Raw genomic sequence first — 15,576 nt, 5'->3', positions numbered from 1 at the left:
CCAGCGTTTGGCTTTAAAAGGGAGCATTCAGCCAGAAAAGTGTTGCATATTAAACATGCTTTATAAATATGGGACATTCCTGCAAACCAGGCAATTGCCAACCATATACAGCGCAGAACATAAAGCAACAAAAGGGTGCAAGTTACAAAGTATGATACAAGGAGAGCTTTTAGAAGCTTGCAGTGAGATGGTGTGGGATTGGTAATTGTGGGTCAGTTAGATTGTAAGCCCTCAGGGGCAGAGCCCTCTTTACCATCTTGTCTTGAATTGTATTGTGATTGTAATGTCTTCCTTATATTGTAAAGCGCTGCGCAAACTGTTGGCACTATATAAGTCCTGTATAATAATAATAGTATGTACATCCCCTGTGCCTTACTGAGTCTGCAGTGCACAGGACTTGTTATATGAGGAGTGTATTATGCCTCCTCCTTCTCCTAATACTATTCTGTCCACTACCACTAGGTGGCAGACCGAAGTTATAATAATACAAGCCTGCAAGAAGGAAGAGAGGCTGTATGATGGTGGGGGCGGAGTCTGGGATCCTCTCCGTGGTAGGGCAGTGGGCGGGTACTCTGTGTACTCTGTCATGATATCATCACTGTGCGCCTCCAGTCACATGTTAGAGGGCACTAGCTGACAGGTCTTGGCAGTCATCATGTTGCAGCCGGTCAGATGTGTCCTACAGAGGAGTCTTTACCACGGCTGCTGCAGGCGCCTGTCACAGTCAGCTCAGTGCTACAACACTGGCAGGAAGGTGAGCTGATGGCTGTCCCTGTCATGGACTCGGATCACTATTTGATTATTGACTGAATGTACTGTTAACATGTCACAATTATTATCATGATTGGTCTACAGACAGCACATTGTGCTTTGCTCACCACTATCCCTGTCCATGCCGCAGTATGCATGGCAATATCTCTGACATTCACGCTGGGCACAGTTTAGGGCCTGTTCACACGACGTCCGGTTTCTTTGCTGACCTGCACTAAAAATGCATCCCAATGTATCCCTATGTGTTTTATGGGCTACAGTTCTCACGTGCGCAGTCCGTTACGACAGAAAAAATACTGCATGTCACATTTTGTCCGGTCAGGGAACGCACGAACGTGGCAGGAACGGAAACGGAACGCAATGCAGCTAAGCAAAAAAAAATTAAAAAAATGTATGCATCTTGTATGTTGACTAACTGTATGCTGGTCATGTAATCCAAATAAAGTTTGTCATGTGGGGGTTAATATGATGCAGGTAGATTTCCCTTTCTTCTCAATATATGGTGTTCTTGTCCCCTCTTTCCATATATGACAACCCACCACCCCCCCTCCCCTCTCCCCTCTTTGCTGCAGTCAGTGTGCAAGACTGTGCAACATCCATTACTGAAAAAATGTAGTTGCAGACACAACTGGGGAGAGGGAGGAATCTGCAGGCCGCAATAACAAACAGACATAATGTATTGCCTGTAATGTCAGCATCCGGACCAAAAACGCATAAAAAACGCACTGCATGAGTAGCACCGCGTCTGCAGATCCGCACCTGATCAGGACCTAAAAATATGTGAACAGGCCCTTACGGGGCAGCTTGGCTGAAAGCCAGATCAGGTATCAGCTTGCTGTTGGATTTCTGGGTCTTGGATCACTAGCTTTTACTTATCAGTAATGGTCTGTTTGTAAAAGTGTGTCAGTCCTTTCTGAGTGGACCATAACTAGCTGCCCATATATAATAATGCACAGTGGTGTAGTGATTATCATTTCTGCCTTGCAGCACTGAGGTCCTCGGTTTGATTCTGGGTTTGCCCAGGACGCTGTCTGCATGGAGTTTGCATGTTCTCCTTGTTTCTTTGTGGGTTTCCTCCCACACTGCAAATACATGCTGGAAGGTTTATTGGCTCTGTTTAAATTGGCCATAGTTCGTGCATGTGAAATTGGGACCCTAGAGTACAGGGACTGATTTATATGTAAAGTGCTGCAGAAATTAATGGCACTATATAAATACCTATAATAAATAATTTACCCTGTGTCCCTAATTTCATAGGAATGTTCTTGCTTCAGATATACAAGAGAGATTATAAGGCCAGCGGGTGCCCTGCTAAGTTTAATAAAATTCGGGGAGAGTGGCTGAATTGTCCTAACTCATGAACAGCTGTTTGACCCCCCCTTTTTCCCTCCCTGATAGCACCTAGAAATCACCCAAACACATGAATGCACCTTGCATGCCTTCCTTAAAAAATAAAAGGAAGAAAGTTGAAAGAAAATTGTTCGTACTGGCAAACCTATGCAATTGCACAATAACATTGTTTTCAAATACAGTTTGAACCATTTTTATATCAGCAGTAGCATTGCATTCTTTATTTCATCATGACATTTCTGTACGTGTGTATCTGTTCCATTTCAATATCTATTTTCATCAGCTTATATATATATATATATAAATGCAGAACATATACAGCCACTTATGATTTGTAAGACACCTGTCACATTTTTGTTGTTGTTCTAGGGCCTTGTGTTAGGTGTATATGAAAAAAACAAGGCGGAAGAGAGCCTGGTCTTCACCCAGGCAGGGGACAGGTTTGATAATATTGTGTCCGGGAAGCTAAGAGATCAGCTGACAAGGTAATGTATATCTTCTGCTACTGTTCGGTATATGTTCTACCTTTGTAGTGGTTACTGCAGTTTGGTGCAATTAAACCGGTATGTTGTCTGTTTCACCTGCAGATCTGGATCTTCCCTCAAGAAAGGCAAATCACGGATATTTTATGGGTTACATGAGGTATTCTTTTCTATCGGACGCATTTCACTGTAAATTGTATCAAGACTTACAATCTTCAGGGTCAGATACTTATACTTATATACTATTTTGTTTTAAATAATCAAACAATATTTACACTAATATTCCTTCTTTAAAGTGGGCCTGAAAGCTGAACTCCAGCCACATACATTTCTCCAAATTAATAAGGGGAAAAATAAGTGATCTCTTGTGATGTGTGAAATTATTTACTCTGTCTTGTTTACTTTAGAATACTTTGATTCGCATCCCTGGGATAACATAGGCAGCACCAACTTCCGGAGCTGCAGGGGCGAGAGATGTGGCTGCATAAATGAAGGGCTCCAGTTTCATAGCCACCCCCTCATCTTCTCTCCTCCACTCACAAATTCTTTGTTTTCTTTTTACAGACTGCAAGGTGTTCTGTGAAGGAGGAGATTCAGTCACATACCCGACCCTCCTCTCTGCCCCCCCCCTTTCCTTTCCTCCATTCACACAACACCTTGCATCCTGTGAAAAGAATACAAGGCTTTATTGAATGTAGTTTTTTAATGCAAGCAGTGTAAATGCCTGAGTTTGAGTTGGTGTCAGACTCTTGGAATCCCCTTTACACCAGAGTTCAGTCTGGGAGAGGAAGAAGCAGCACAAGGAGCCAGTCAGCTGTGCTGTAGTACTCATGTTTACAAGGAACATGCTGATAGGATGAAAGTGCAGAGTGTTAGATCGCATCAGTCTGCTGTTTCTCCTTTCACTGACAATTTCTGGCTTGGGGAGGCAGAAGACCTGTAAGTTTTACTTAACTGCAGCAGAAAAAAAATCAGATCTCCTACCGTGCCAGACAGTGCTGTGGAGCAGAGCTGTGCAAATCTCGGAACACAATTAACTTAAATCCGAAGGTTAAACAGCTCACCTATGTGTATTTAATCTGTGTTTTCGGCCGTGTGCTTTAAGATTAACTTTAACTAAGAATTACAGGTGTACATTACAGCCCAATGCCAAACATTTTTTTTTTTGGATGGGAGAGGGAAAGATTGGAACTAAGTTTTATTCAGGAAGAATTCCATTCACTTCTTGCTCCTGTGATGACACAGGGCAAAAATAGGGGACCGGTGTCACAGGAACAGTAACCGAAAGGTTCTAATCGTTTTCCTTCTGTAAAAATTCTTCCTTTTTTGTTTTTTTTGTTTTGCTGTCTCTGTTGTTCAACTCCAATCACTTTTTATCATATTGACTCCTGTCACCACTTATAGGAAATGAGGGAATATATCCCCAAAGGGGACACAGGGGGAAGTAAAAACAGAAGTTTTAACCCTTCCACACTATAGACAAACCAAACGTTTTTGCACTATATATGCTAGAGAAGTAATTTTTCTCCTTGTTCTATTTCAGGAATTTCCCAGTGTTGTAGTGGTTGGGTTGGGGAAAGAATCTGCTGGTTTTAATCAACATGAGGTTTGGAATGAGAGGAAGGAGAACATCAGAACTGCAGTGTCAGGTAATTGTCTTTGGTCTTCTGGTGGTGGTGGTGGTGGTGGTAGTGGTAGTGGAAGTGCAGTGTGAATCACGCCACACTGACTGTGAAAACAGGAACTCTGCAAAACGCATTAGGAGGGTTAATTTACACAAGCGGCTTTGGGCAGCAATGCCCAGCTGAAGAACAAGACAGTTTGCCTTGTGTTGTATGGCTTCAGTTCACACCTAGGTGCTAAAAAAAATAGCAAGCACAGCAGCATGTGTCCACTATGCACAGGTTATATCGGGTTAGGGTATAGACTAATGAAATTAACTCTTTGTTTGAATGTGTTTTTTCTTCTATGATTTGCCATCCAGTGGGCTGCAGACAGCTGCAGGATATGGAATTTGAACAAGTTGAAGTGGACCCTTGTGGAGATGCCCAGGCAGCAGCGGAAGGTGCCCTTCTCGGCCTGTTTGAATATGATGAGCTTAAGAAGAAAAAGAAGAAACTTGTTTCTACAAGGCAGTATGGGAGGTATAATGTAGATCAATACTTGGTAAACAAACCTTTTATATGAAAGTGTCCACAAAGATAACCCCGGTATTATTTAATGTCCTACATATATGTTTGCAGGTGTGGTAAAAGTTGGCTGTTCCCTCATTCTGGAGTCTTTGTCAGTTACTTCAGCTATATTTATTTTAACCTTAAGGGTACAGCCATTTTCCTACCATTGCAGTGTCCTCAGCAACTGTGTGTGTGTGTGTTTCAGAGAACAGTTCAGAATCAACTCTCTTTGGTTTGGCACATGGATGAAATTTACATAGGAGGTGTCCTGAAATTGGTGGCAATTTTTAATAGTTTAATTATTTTTACTTTACTATTAAAACATTCTAAATACCCCAGTTTCCATTGTTTTCATGGTGGTGACGTGACTGTCATTTAGAGTGTTATCCCCAGAATCTGAGAGCTGGGGGCAAAGACTCCTTGTGACATTCGGCAGCTGCTGCCAATGTCGCATCCACAGAGCTGCAATAGTTATCTCCCTGTAGGCAGGGATAGAGGGACAATTGACATTTCTGGACACTCCTTGCCAGTTAAAAGGTGCAACCCACATTGTCTGTGTGGGGAAGGGGTGGGGGGATAGTGTCAGCAGCATTCTGACTGCAAGACTTGGGCACGGTGTCATGAAGCTCCCACATTAGAACGAGAGATTCAAATTGCCCACTCTAGGACACATATCTTTCCATACCTAGTGTATTGAGAAAGCAACAGGGGGGAGGAGAACTGGCAGGACCACAAGGTATATCCTAGTAAAACAGTGTTTAGTGGCATAAGAAGAAACATGTACCAGTTAATGCATTACTTAATTATCAGTTTTAAGGGATACATACACTTTAATTCACAATGGCCAGAAAACTTTCTTTCCATCATCCATAGGCCAGATTTCACCACAAAAATAAGATTTCCATAGCCTACCCAGTAGTCTTTGTAGTCATAGTCTATGCCAAAATCATATTGTAATGAGGGATGTTCTTGCTATTCTGATATACAACTTGTCAAATAATGTGCGATTAGTAATGGGAGCTTGACAATAAATTGTATTTTTCTATTTTAGCCAAGAAGGAGAGGCCTGGCAGAAAGGAGTGTCCTATGCAGAGGGACAGAACCTGGCTCGCTATCTGATGGAAACACCTGCAAACTACATGACACCTACCAAGTTTGCTCAGATATTTGAGGAGAAGTTGGAAAGTTTGGGAGGCAATGTGAAGGTGTTCACAAGGTGCGTCTTGTATCTGTGTATAATATAAAAGTAATGTCCCTTGTAACATTGTTTCTACGTTAACGGTGTGCAGAGCAGTTGTGCGGTGGCTCTGTTTAAAATTATTTCAAGTTGAACTCCAGGAAGATGCTGAACTAAAAATCATATGATCAAATTATTTCTTTATTTCTAATCACAATCAATTAATTTGTACACAACATCCTCTAATCCTCTGCAGGGCAGCACTCTGGGATGGGTAGAAGCAGAAGTTACCAGGGTTCTATTGCTTACAGGAAACATGGTTACAGGAAGGGAGACCAGAGTGATGCCTTAATCCGTGTGCTGCTACTGCATCATGCTGGGGTGGGTCCTGCACTAATGTGTACTGCTTGGTATTGCAGCATGTTGTCTGCCTTACTATGGATAGAGTGCCAGAAGTTGTAAACACTATGCAAAAAGACACTTGGAAAAGGTTCCTGTTTGCAGTTAGTGTGGCAGAGCATGGTCTGGTTTTTGCTATCCTAGGCCTTCAACTAAAGGTGCAAATAAACTTTTAGCTTTAGGGTTGTAGAAAAAATGCATGTCATATACAGTGATTGCCCACATGTATAGTGTTGTAGAATTTGGAGAAGTTATTGGGAAATCTTGATGAATTCCTCTACTGGCACTGTCTATCTTTGTAGAAGATTGGGCCAAGGTTTATTGTTACATGTAGAAAGGAAGTTTTCCTCCAGTTTATACATGGAATTGTGTACAAAATGCCCCACCAGAGGGATCTAAATTGGGGAAACGAACCATAGACAAGACTGGACCACCACTGGAATTAAAAAAATCCATGTGATGCTCCTAGGACAGACGTTTTGTAAGCCAGACTACAACAAGGTACACATGGAAGTACTTATCCTGAAATGGAAATTTTCCATATGAACAAGAGATTAAAATTTGGGAATATAAAGGTATTGAACGTACATTACAGGAAGAGTTGGCGTGGGGACAGAATTCATGACACCTTATGTTAACTAAAGGTAGCTCAATTTGCAGCGGTTTCCTGCTGAGTCTGGGGGTGGCCCTATCAGTACCACTCAGCATGACAGAAGTTGATTTAAAAATCAACTGATCTCAGGTTGAAAATTCTAGACTGAACAGTGAACATCATTGAATCCTAACAATCAATATGGGCAAAACAGACCCTTTTTCCTTTACGTTTTTCTATGGTAGACCCGCTGATACTCACTAGAGCTTCCTTTTTAACTCCTGTGCAATCTCATCATTACATGTAAATATCTTTTTGTTTTATTACTTTTTTTTTTTTTTAATGTTTTTCATTCTAAAAAGAGTAAAACATGTTTTTTTTAATTTCTCCGCAGGTCACAGCAATGGATAGAAGAGCAACAGATGGGAGCATTTTTAAGTGTGGCCAAAGGGTCTGACATACCTCCAGTGTTGCTGGAAATTCACTATACTGGCAGCCCTGACCCTAAGGAGCCGCCCCTCGTCTTTGTCGGGAAGGGAGTCACTTTTGACAGGTGCCATAGCTAAATAGAGTGTTGGTGTTAAAATGTGACTTTGCTGTCTCTGAAACTGATATCTGAAATCCTTTAAGCAATTTAACTTCTGCTAGATGTTATGTAACTATAGATTTTTGTCAAACTATTTTGTGGTCATGTCCTTGGTTATTTCTTTGGCAGGAAAAATATTAAATGAGCTTTCAATGAGAAAAAAAATGTTCTCCACACAAAACTAGGGACCCCTGCTGCTCACTGATCGAGCGATGCCACCTGCTGGTAAATCCTTGTACTACAACTTGCCCTTTCAGATGTGTGTATATAGTGGCATACACTGGCATGGTGAGCACCATTATTGTTATTCTGGGGCGAAAGAAGAGAGTTGTGATTAAAAGCAAAAAAAGAATAGCTGCATCTTTGTGAGTTGGATATAGACCACATCCCTGGGTTACATGTTATCCCAACTCAAGATTTTATAATGCGCCGTTCACACCTAGGCATTTTCTCACTCAAAGCTAAACGTAACAAACCGCTCAAGGCAAGGAATCCCATTCAATGCTATGGCCCTTGTTCACACCTGAGAATTTTGCCATGCTTATCTTTGAGCAACAAAATGCCTAGGTGTGAACGGGGACCAATTCCTTCATTTGTAATATTTCCTGATCCTGGTGCCCTCCTCATGCATGTTCATAGACTAGCATCTTAGTCTACCTTGCCACTTTTGTGGAGCTGGACATAGGACCCAGCGTACCTAAAGGGAATGTGTAATAGTTTTAAATAGGAATGCTGCAATACTTGCCTCCGATACGGGAACTTCGGGTCGGAGGGAGATTTCTTCTGACCGGCAGTGCCACGAGGGAACATGGAGCCAGCTTCCTAGCCAATCAGGAACCTGGGCTGCAGGTATTGACATATCGGTAAAGCAAAACAGCCAGTTCCATGCTGATTGACTGGGAAGCTGGCTTCCCGGCCAAACAGCATGGAGTCGGCTTCCTGCACAGTCAAGAAGCCAGGCAGCATGTAATCACACGCCGCCCACCTTCCTGATTGGCCAGGAGCCCGGCTCCATACTAGCGGAAGTACTGGTACCAAAAGCTAAATATCAGTTCTCAAAACCGGAAAACTGGTATCGGTGCATCCCTAGTTTTATAGATATTTTCTTTACTTTAATATGACATTTTTCATAACCCTTAGCATTCATTTCATTTTGCTATCCCATCTGATTTCTCTTTTTTTATATTGATTTATTTTAGTGGTGGGATTTCGATAAAGCCATCATCAGGAATGGATGCGATGAGAGCAGATATGGGTGGAGCTGCTACTGTCTCTTCTGCCATATTAACTGCTGCAACACTCAAGCTGCCCATTAATCTGATTGGTAGGTATATGTAAGTAAAGACCTTCAGTTAAACGAAGGTGGCCTTGTATCCATAACAGTACTTCATTTGGTCTGGAGGTATTTAATGGAATGCAGAGTAAAGCTGGCCATACATGGATTGAATTTCATCTGGTTCTTGATGAACTGGCTGAAATTCGCTCCATGGGTTGCCCTGTCGGTAGCCTCCTGCCGGACATCTTAGTCTGAAAATTGAAGGAGCTGCAACTGGCTGCACAGTGACTGTAGCCAGTCGGCTAGTCACTGTTAGCGTATTGTGACAGTGGAACACCCACTGCTGTCAGAATACAATAGTGCAGCAGGGGGATTTCCCTATCTATGCTGTTTTGCCTGAGTGGGGGAATCTGTTTGCTCAGTCCACAATCTGAATTAAAAAAAAAAACCTACTAGTGTATGACCAGCCTAAAGCTGGGTGTACACAGTTCTTCCTTTTTTTTTTTTTTCTTCAACTCGTGGACTGAACAAAAAAATAGAGCAGATTCCTCCATCGTTGCTTACGCGAGCGCACCTGGCTTGAGGCTTCATTCACACTTTTACTCCGCATGTGCTCTGTAACCGCTCCTGTTTACATGTATTTACATAGACATATATTTATTAAAGCATACCTCAAGTCTAGAAGTAAAACATGCACAGTCCTATGAGCGACCCCCACAGCATAGCAAAGAATCCAACAGAATGTGTTTTTAAATTGCACAAGTAGGCAAAACATATTGATCTGTTATCATACAGGATATATATAGCGCCAACAGTTTGAGCAGCGCTCTACAATATAAGGAAGACATTACAATCGCAATACAATTCAAGACAAGATGGTAAGGAGGGCCCACAATCTAAAAGATTGATATTAGAGATAGTATTTTCACATGTGCTCCCCCATTCTGTATAGCTGTAACAGTCTTGTGCTATTCATTTAAAATGGAATATCTGGCCACTTGCTGAAATCCAGTTTGATTTAATAATTCTATTAAAAGCTGTAAAGCAGATTACTTCTAAGGCCTTTAGACTTTGACACCAACAAATCACATTAATTTGTACTATGTTCAGAGCTGGTTGATAAATTAATCTACGTTGCAAATTTTCTCCAGGTTTGGCTCCACTGTGTGAAAATATGCCCAGCGGCAGAGCAAGTAAACCTGGTGACGTTGTAAGGGCAAAGAATGGGAAGACAATTCAGGTAAAATATGTGCTGGTCTTAAAGGCAATGTACAATCTACTTTTAGAAACTGATAGTGTTTCCACATAGCTGACACCACCCCAGGCATGTATACTTGCCCAGCTGCATTCACTGCCTGCACTTGATGTCAGATTCCTCGCGTGTAGATATGGTGGAGTACATGACCTTCCCTATATGACATTGTTTGGGCCTGAGCATCCATTCAACAGGCCCGAACAATGTCACGTAGATAGGGCATTGCCATGTGGTTGTCCCCATCTAATCTCTGACACCACTGCTTTAAACAAGTAGAGATGCTGCAAATGAGGAAGTGGTGAGGGAGTGTGGTTGGGTAAGATATACATGCCTGGAGGGTTCCTATGTAGGCTTCTGGTCCTGGAGCTCATGACTAGTTTTGATGTACCTAGGGTAGTCATTTTTATAAACATTTGTATTCAAATGTTCTGCTGCTTCAAACATGGATGCTTCCGTTTAAACCATTGAGTCTGAAGAGCTAATTCTACTTATTGCATTGGTTGCTGGGATCTGCTATAATCATAAGCTGCTGTACCATTTGTATAATTTGTTCAAGCCTTCATGCTTTAAACTGCATGTATTTTGGGGTTTAAAATTTGGTTAATATGAATATTTTGTGATAGGTGGACAACACTGATGCAGAAGGACGACTGCTGTTGGCTGATGCCCTCTGTTATGCACACAATTTTAATGCACGAGCCATCGTTAATGCAGCAACTCTAACTGGTATGTGTATGCAAGTATTGAAAAGTATAAAACAGAAACTCTAAAAACAGCATTCCAATTGTTCTTGAGCTTTATTCATGGCCTTTGACCTGCTTTGGTAGATCTGCTATTTATTAACATATCATGAAACAAACTGGATGTGGGTGATATGCAAAGTAATTGGTGGGTCTTGGAATTAGAAGGTGTTACAAATATGTCCGTTTGGTAGTCGGCTAACTTTATGGCTAAGAAATGTTTGCAGAAGAGAACAAGTGTCTAGTGCAGGGTCATCATGCTGTCATGGTTTCCTCTCTGAGACATGTGCAGATGCCGTTGTAAAAATGCTTAAAAAAACCAAAATGTGCACTGCATCCCCCTTTCCCCTTCAGCTCCTTACTACTGGCCCAAAACTTTCTGGCCTCACTGATGGTAGGAAAGTATGGAGGGGAAAGGGCCAATATAAATTCCTGTTTCTGAAGTTGATATTTTGCATAATAAAGTGCCCTGGGTAAGCGTGCTCGGGAAGCTCTGGAAGTCGTTGAAATTTCATTTGTCCTGCAAAGGGAGTACAGATTGGAAACCTAAACTGAGAGAATTAAAGGTGACATTGGTGATATTCCTGAAAATGCTTGTTGCCCGGCTGTCATGCTGTCCAATGGCTTCAGTAATTTGAGCGTCTGACCTAAAACATGGAGATCAGGTGTTTAACATCAAGCTACAAACTTGTTTCCATGTTAGTGACTCAGAATATTGAGGGCCATTCAACTAGCATAACCACATATGGCTCAGCAAAGCCTCTAACTGTGAATGAGTGAAGTCTCCCAGGTTCCTCTTTGCTTACAATATACTCTCACGCAGGTGCTATGGACGTGGCCCTAGGATCTGCTGCTACCGGTGTATTCACCAATTCTTCCTGGCTGTGGACTCATCTTCAAGAGGTTCAAAGATTTTTTAAATTTTTTTTTTCCTACATAACTTTGCAGATTTCAGATACAATGTATAAGCCAGTGAAATTGCTAAACGGTAATTGTATTCATGGCTGGGGAATGGAGCTGTGAATGCCTTATGTAAATCAGGCTTGTCTTATCCCTTCATATACATAACTACATAGTCTGGAAAATCTAGACCCCTTTTATTAGATGGATGTTGAGAATGCAGCAGAGACTGCGTATGTGCTCCTCCACGTCATAAGCTGAAACGCATGTGATTAATCTGAAAAGGTAATGATTGGGAGAGTGTTGAAAGGATTCTGGGACTGTAAGCGATGTACATTTTCATACAGAACAAAGTTTGAATGAGTTCAGTTCCGATAGATAGATAATCTTTAATTCTTCTTCAAGATATTACATTTGTCTGAAAGGTAGAATCAGATGCCTATTACCTTCTGTTTTTCTCTGGCCATTCTGTGATCTATAAAAATCTGTGTGCAAATTTGAAATGTGAGTTGATTTGTTATTTACACATTTTATGCAAGCAATATAATAGAAAATGTCCACGTATGTCTGTTGCTTAACAAAAGTCCTTTTTAAAACCCATGAATTTGTGTTTTTCTAACTGTTTTTAGGCCAGTGCTGTGACAGGGGACCGAGTATGGAGGATGCCTCTCTTTGAGCACTATAGTAAACAAGTGACAGAGTCTGCCCTCGCTGACCTTAATAATGTTGGGAAATACAGCAGGTATGATAACAATGAAATCTTTCCACTTAACTCACAGTATTGCACTCACACGTGGTGGGAGCCATTTTTAGCTATCTATGCATGGTAAAATGAGATGGTAAGCTCCTTGATGGCAGGGACTAGTAGATTTATACGTCAACAGTGTAATTCCATCAGGTTAATATAAAGTTTCCGTGACCTTATGTGCCATGGAATGAGATCCAGCATTGTTCGTTATTCTGCCATTATAAATACAATGAAAAAAACCTACTTGTATGAAAGAAAAAATGCTTTTCGTGTTTGTAGGTCTCTCACATTCACAAACTATTTTGAACATATAACATCTACACTGCTTGATTTTAGGGAATAAATTCTAAAGCTGGCCATATATCAGTAGAATTTCATTTGAAAAAAATTGTCTTCAGAACGTCCATTGCATTTTCTAATAGTTAATGGGGGTCAAGTTGACGATTGTTTTTGACGGCAGTGATGAAAATAATCGAAGGAGCGAGATGGAATTTTTTTTCCTAATAACACCAAAAACCCAAAAGGAAGTATGAACAGAATGGGCTACTACTGCAATATCATTACACAAAAGAAATGATTGGAGATGAGAGAGAGTGCATGGGCTCTGTGGGGTATTCTTGAACCCATTGTAAAGTCTGAAAACTTAAATCTGAACGACATTAAAATCTTTTGGGGACGAATCTTGCAAATCCGTTCTGGCCATTTCCATGTCAAGGGTTTGCAAAAACGAGGGTGTGGGGATCTGAACACTGCCATGGGGGACATCTACCAATGCAAAAAAAAAAAATACTCGTACTTTTTATGCATCTTTGAGGGTGGCATCCCTCAAATTACATGAAGTGGTTTTTGTTCAAGAAAACAATCATTCCAAAAATCAAACAAAATTTTAAATGGCATTTGTCAAGTCTCTAATGGTACATCGAATATTCTGATGAGATTTTCCATAACGCCAGACTTTTTTTTTTTTTTAAATAAGTTATGAATAAAGTGAGAAAGAATGCTCATTTCTGTCTTTGACCCTATTGGGGAGAATTTTCTTTCATGAGTTTCTTTGATGCCTGTACAAAAACAAAATGAGTGGAGAGGTTGTTGCTGGACATGTTATAACCCTTCCTCACACTACTAAAAATGTAATTTAGTTGTAGGTCCTTGTTGGACAGATTTTTCCAACACACACTAAAATTAGATCACACACACACACTAAAATTAGATCACACACACACACTAAAATTAGATCACACACACACACACACACACTAAAATTAGATCACACACACACTAAAATTTAGATCACACACACACTAAAATTAGATCACACACACACTAAAATTAGATCACACACACACATACTAAAATTAGATCACACACACACACACTAAAATTAGATCACACACTAAAATTAGATCACACACACACACTAAAATTAGATCACACACACACACACACTAAAATTAGATCACGCACACTAAAATTAGATCACACACACACACTCTGTCTTTACAGGTAACTATGTTACCTCCTGTTGTGATGGGAAGTAAAGACAAGTCTCCCCAATAGGGACACAGAGGGCAAACAACGATGTATCCAAAGCAAAATACAAAGTCTTGGCTTTAAACACTATTTAGTCCACATGCAGTATGGAGGAGCTGAGGTCACTGGGCTCTTCAAGATGTCACTGGTTTGTCTGCAATCATAGCAGTATTGTAGACATAGACTAACTATATGGTACTTTGCAGGTCTGGAGGAGCATGTACAGCAGCTGCGTTCCTGAAGGAGTTTGTCACCGTGCCTCACTGGGCTCATCTAGACATCGCTGGCGTCATGTCAAACAAGGACGAGGTTCCTTACTTGCGCAAAGGAATGTCGGGGCGCCCCACAAGGACCTTGATTGAATTTGCTGATCGACTCAGTAAAGACAAGACGCCTACATAATGCCGACTAAAATGGATGAGCAGCCAGCTTTGAAAATCTTCTAGGCATTATGAACTTTTAATTAACTTCAAAAGACCTAAAATGACAAGTTTTCTATCTTTTTATAACTAACACATCACACACCATTAATGTACATGTTAATGCCATTTTATTGTCAGTGAATACAATGGTATCATAGAAGTAAACATGTTATTTCTTGTACAGTCAGTTTTATTTATATATTGTCAAATAACTGGTATCACTGCAAAAAAAACAAAAGAAAAAGCTCAAACCCCTTTGCTATATTCCCTGCCCATTTATATGGATAGATCTGCACACAGCCATCCTTGGAAAAGAACAAGTATCACAACATGCATGTACGCAGGGCCAGGCCAGAGCTGTTATAAAGAAAAGGCAACACCGGGCAGAACTGTGAACTGAAGATCTCAGATGGTGGGGCACCAGGTACTTACCCATGTGGGACGCATGTAATGGTTCATGTACCATATGAAAATATGGCAACTATCATACAGGATCTTGCTGGCAATGTTTACATGCATACAATATATAAAAAAAGTGGCCTATTGGATACTAGGACGTTAGGTAGCTGGAATCACCTGCATCCGAACAACAAAGGACACTAAAGAGCTCAGACCACCTAACGCCCTTTGCTACAGTGTAGGCAGCTCCAATAGAGTGCATATATGTTCTATACATGTATAGGTTAGCGCAAACATTTATATGCATACGACCTTAGTTTTTTTAGGTGTCCTTGTTATGTGTTCGGTCTGCTGTAGCAGAGATTCCCTTTAGGTGTTTTTTCATGGGACAATGGCTGCGGGTCGGCTTGTATCTCAGATCACCTTTATGTACAAGGAGGAAATGTATGGAGTGCAGAATTTATTAGATATTGTATTCAGTAACATGTTCTGGGGGTTCTGAAGGTCCTTCACAACACACACAATCTGTTGTCTCCTAACTGAATGCAATCTCTTAGATAGATAGATTTTAGATATACATAAAAGTGATTATATGCCTTCTGAAAAAAATAGTGGCAAGAAAGACCAGCCTGTAGAGAAAAGGGGTGAATACTTTGCTATCATGATGCCTGAGCCTCCTAGTTGTTTTGAAGAGTTTCCCCTCCTGACTCGCTGGAGTGTCAGAGGCCGGGCCTCCCCTCTGTGTACTGTAGTTTCACCCGCTGACCACCTATGT

The 15,576-nt window shown here is 41.0% G+C and overlaps 1 protein-coding gene across 1 annotated transcript; it reads left to right on the top strand.

Annotated features, from left to right (window-relative positions):
* The first annotated feature begins 587 nt into the window (after positions 1-587).
* LAP3 (leucine aminopeptidase 3) lies at positions 588-14,438 on the top strand. Its single transcript, XM_018564574.1, has 13 exons — positions 588-754; positions 2,491-2,606; positions 2,709-2,763; positions 4,147-4,252; positions 4,588-4,747; positions 5,829-5,993; positions 7,340-7,498; positions 8,731-8,855; positions 9,959-10,047; positions 10,686-10,788; positions 11,626-11,705; positions 12,332-12,444; positions 14,187-14,438. Exons 1-13 carry the CDS (start codon positions 656-658, stop codon positions 14,380-14,382), a joined length of 1,566 nt encoding a protein of 521 aa, XP_018420076.1. The 5' UTR covers positions 588-655; the 3' UTR covers positions 14,383-14,438.
* The last annotated feature ends 1,138 nt before the right edge of the window (positions 14,439-15,576 follow it).

The sequence above is a fragment of the Nanorana parkeri genome, unplaced genomic scaffold, assembly GCF_000935625.1.
Source record: "Nanorana parkeri isolate BGI_ZX_2015 unplaced genomic scaffold, ASM93562v1 scaffold760, whole genome shotgun sequence".
NCBI classification, from domain to species: Eukaryota; Metazoa; Chordata; class Amphibia; order Anura; family Dicroglossidae; genus Nanorana; species Nanorana parkeri.
Note: the sequence above shows the minus strand (reverse complement) of the source record. Positions and strands in the feature narration are given on the sequence as shown.

Excerpts from the sequence above, each read along its gene's own strand:
- LAP3 (XM_018564574.1), top strand. The coding sequence starts at position 656 with ATGTTGCAGCCGGTCAGATGTGTCCTACAGAGGAGTCTTTACCACGGC. Across the intron at positions 5,994-7,339 it reads AATGTGAAGGTGTTCACAAG|GTCACAGCAATGGATAGAAG; the intron begins GTGCGTCTTGTA and ends ATTTCTCCGCAG. Across the intron at positions 12,445-14,186 it reads AATGTTGGGAAATACAGCAG|GTCTGGAGGAGCATGTACAG; the intron begins GTATGATAACAA and ends GGTACTTTGCAG.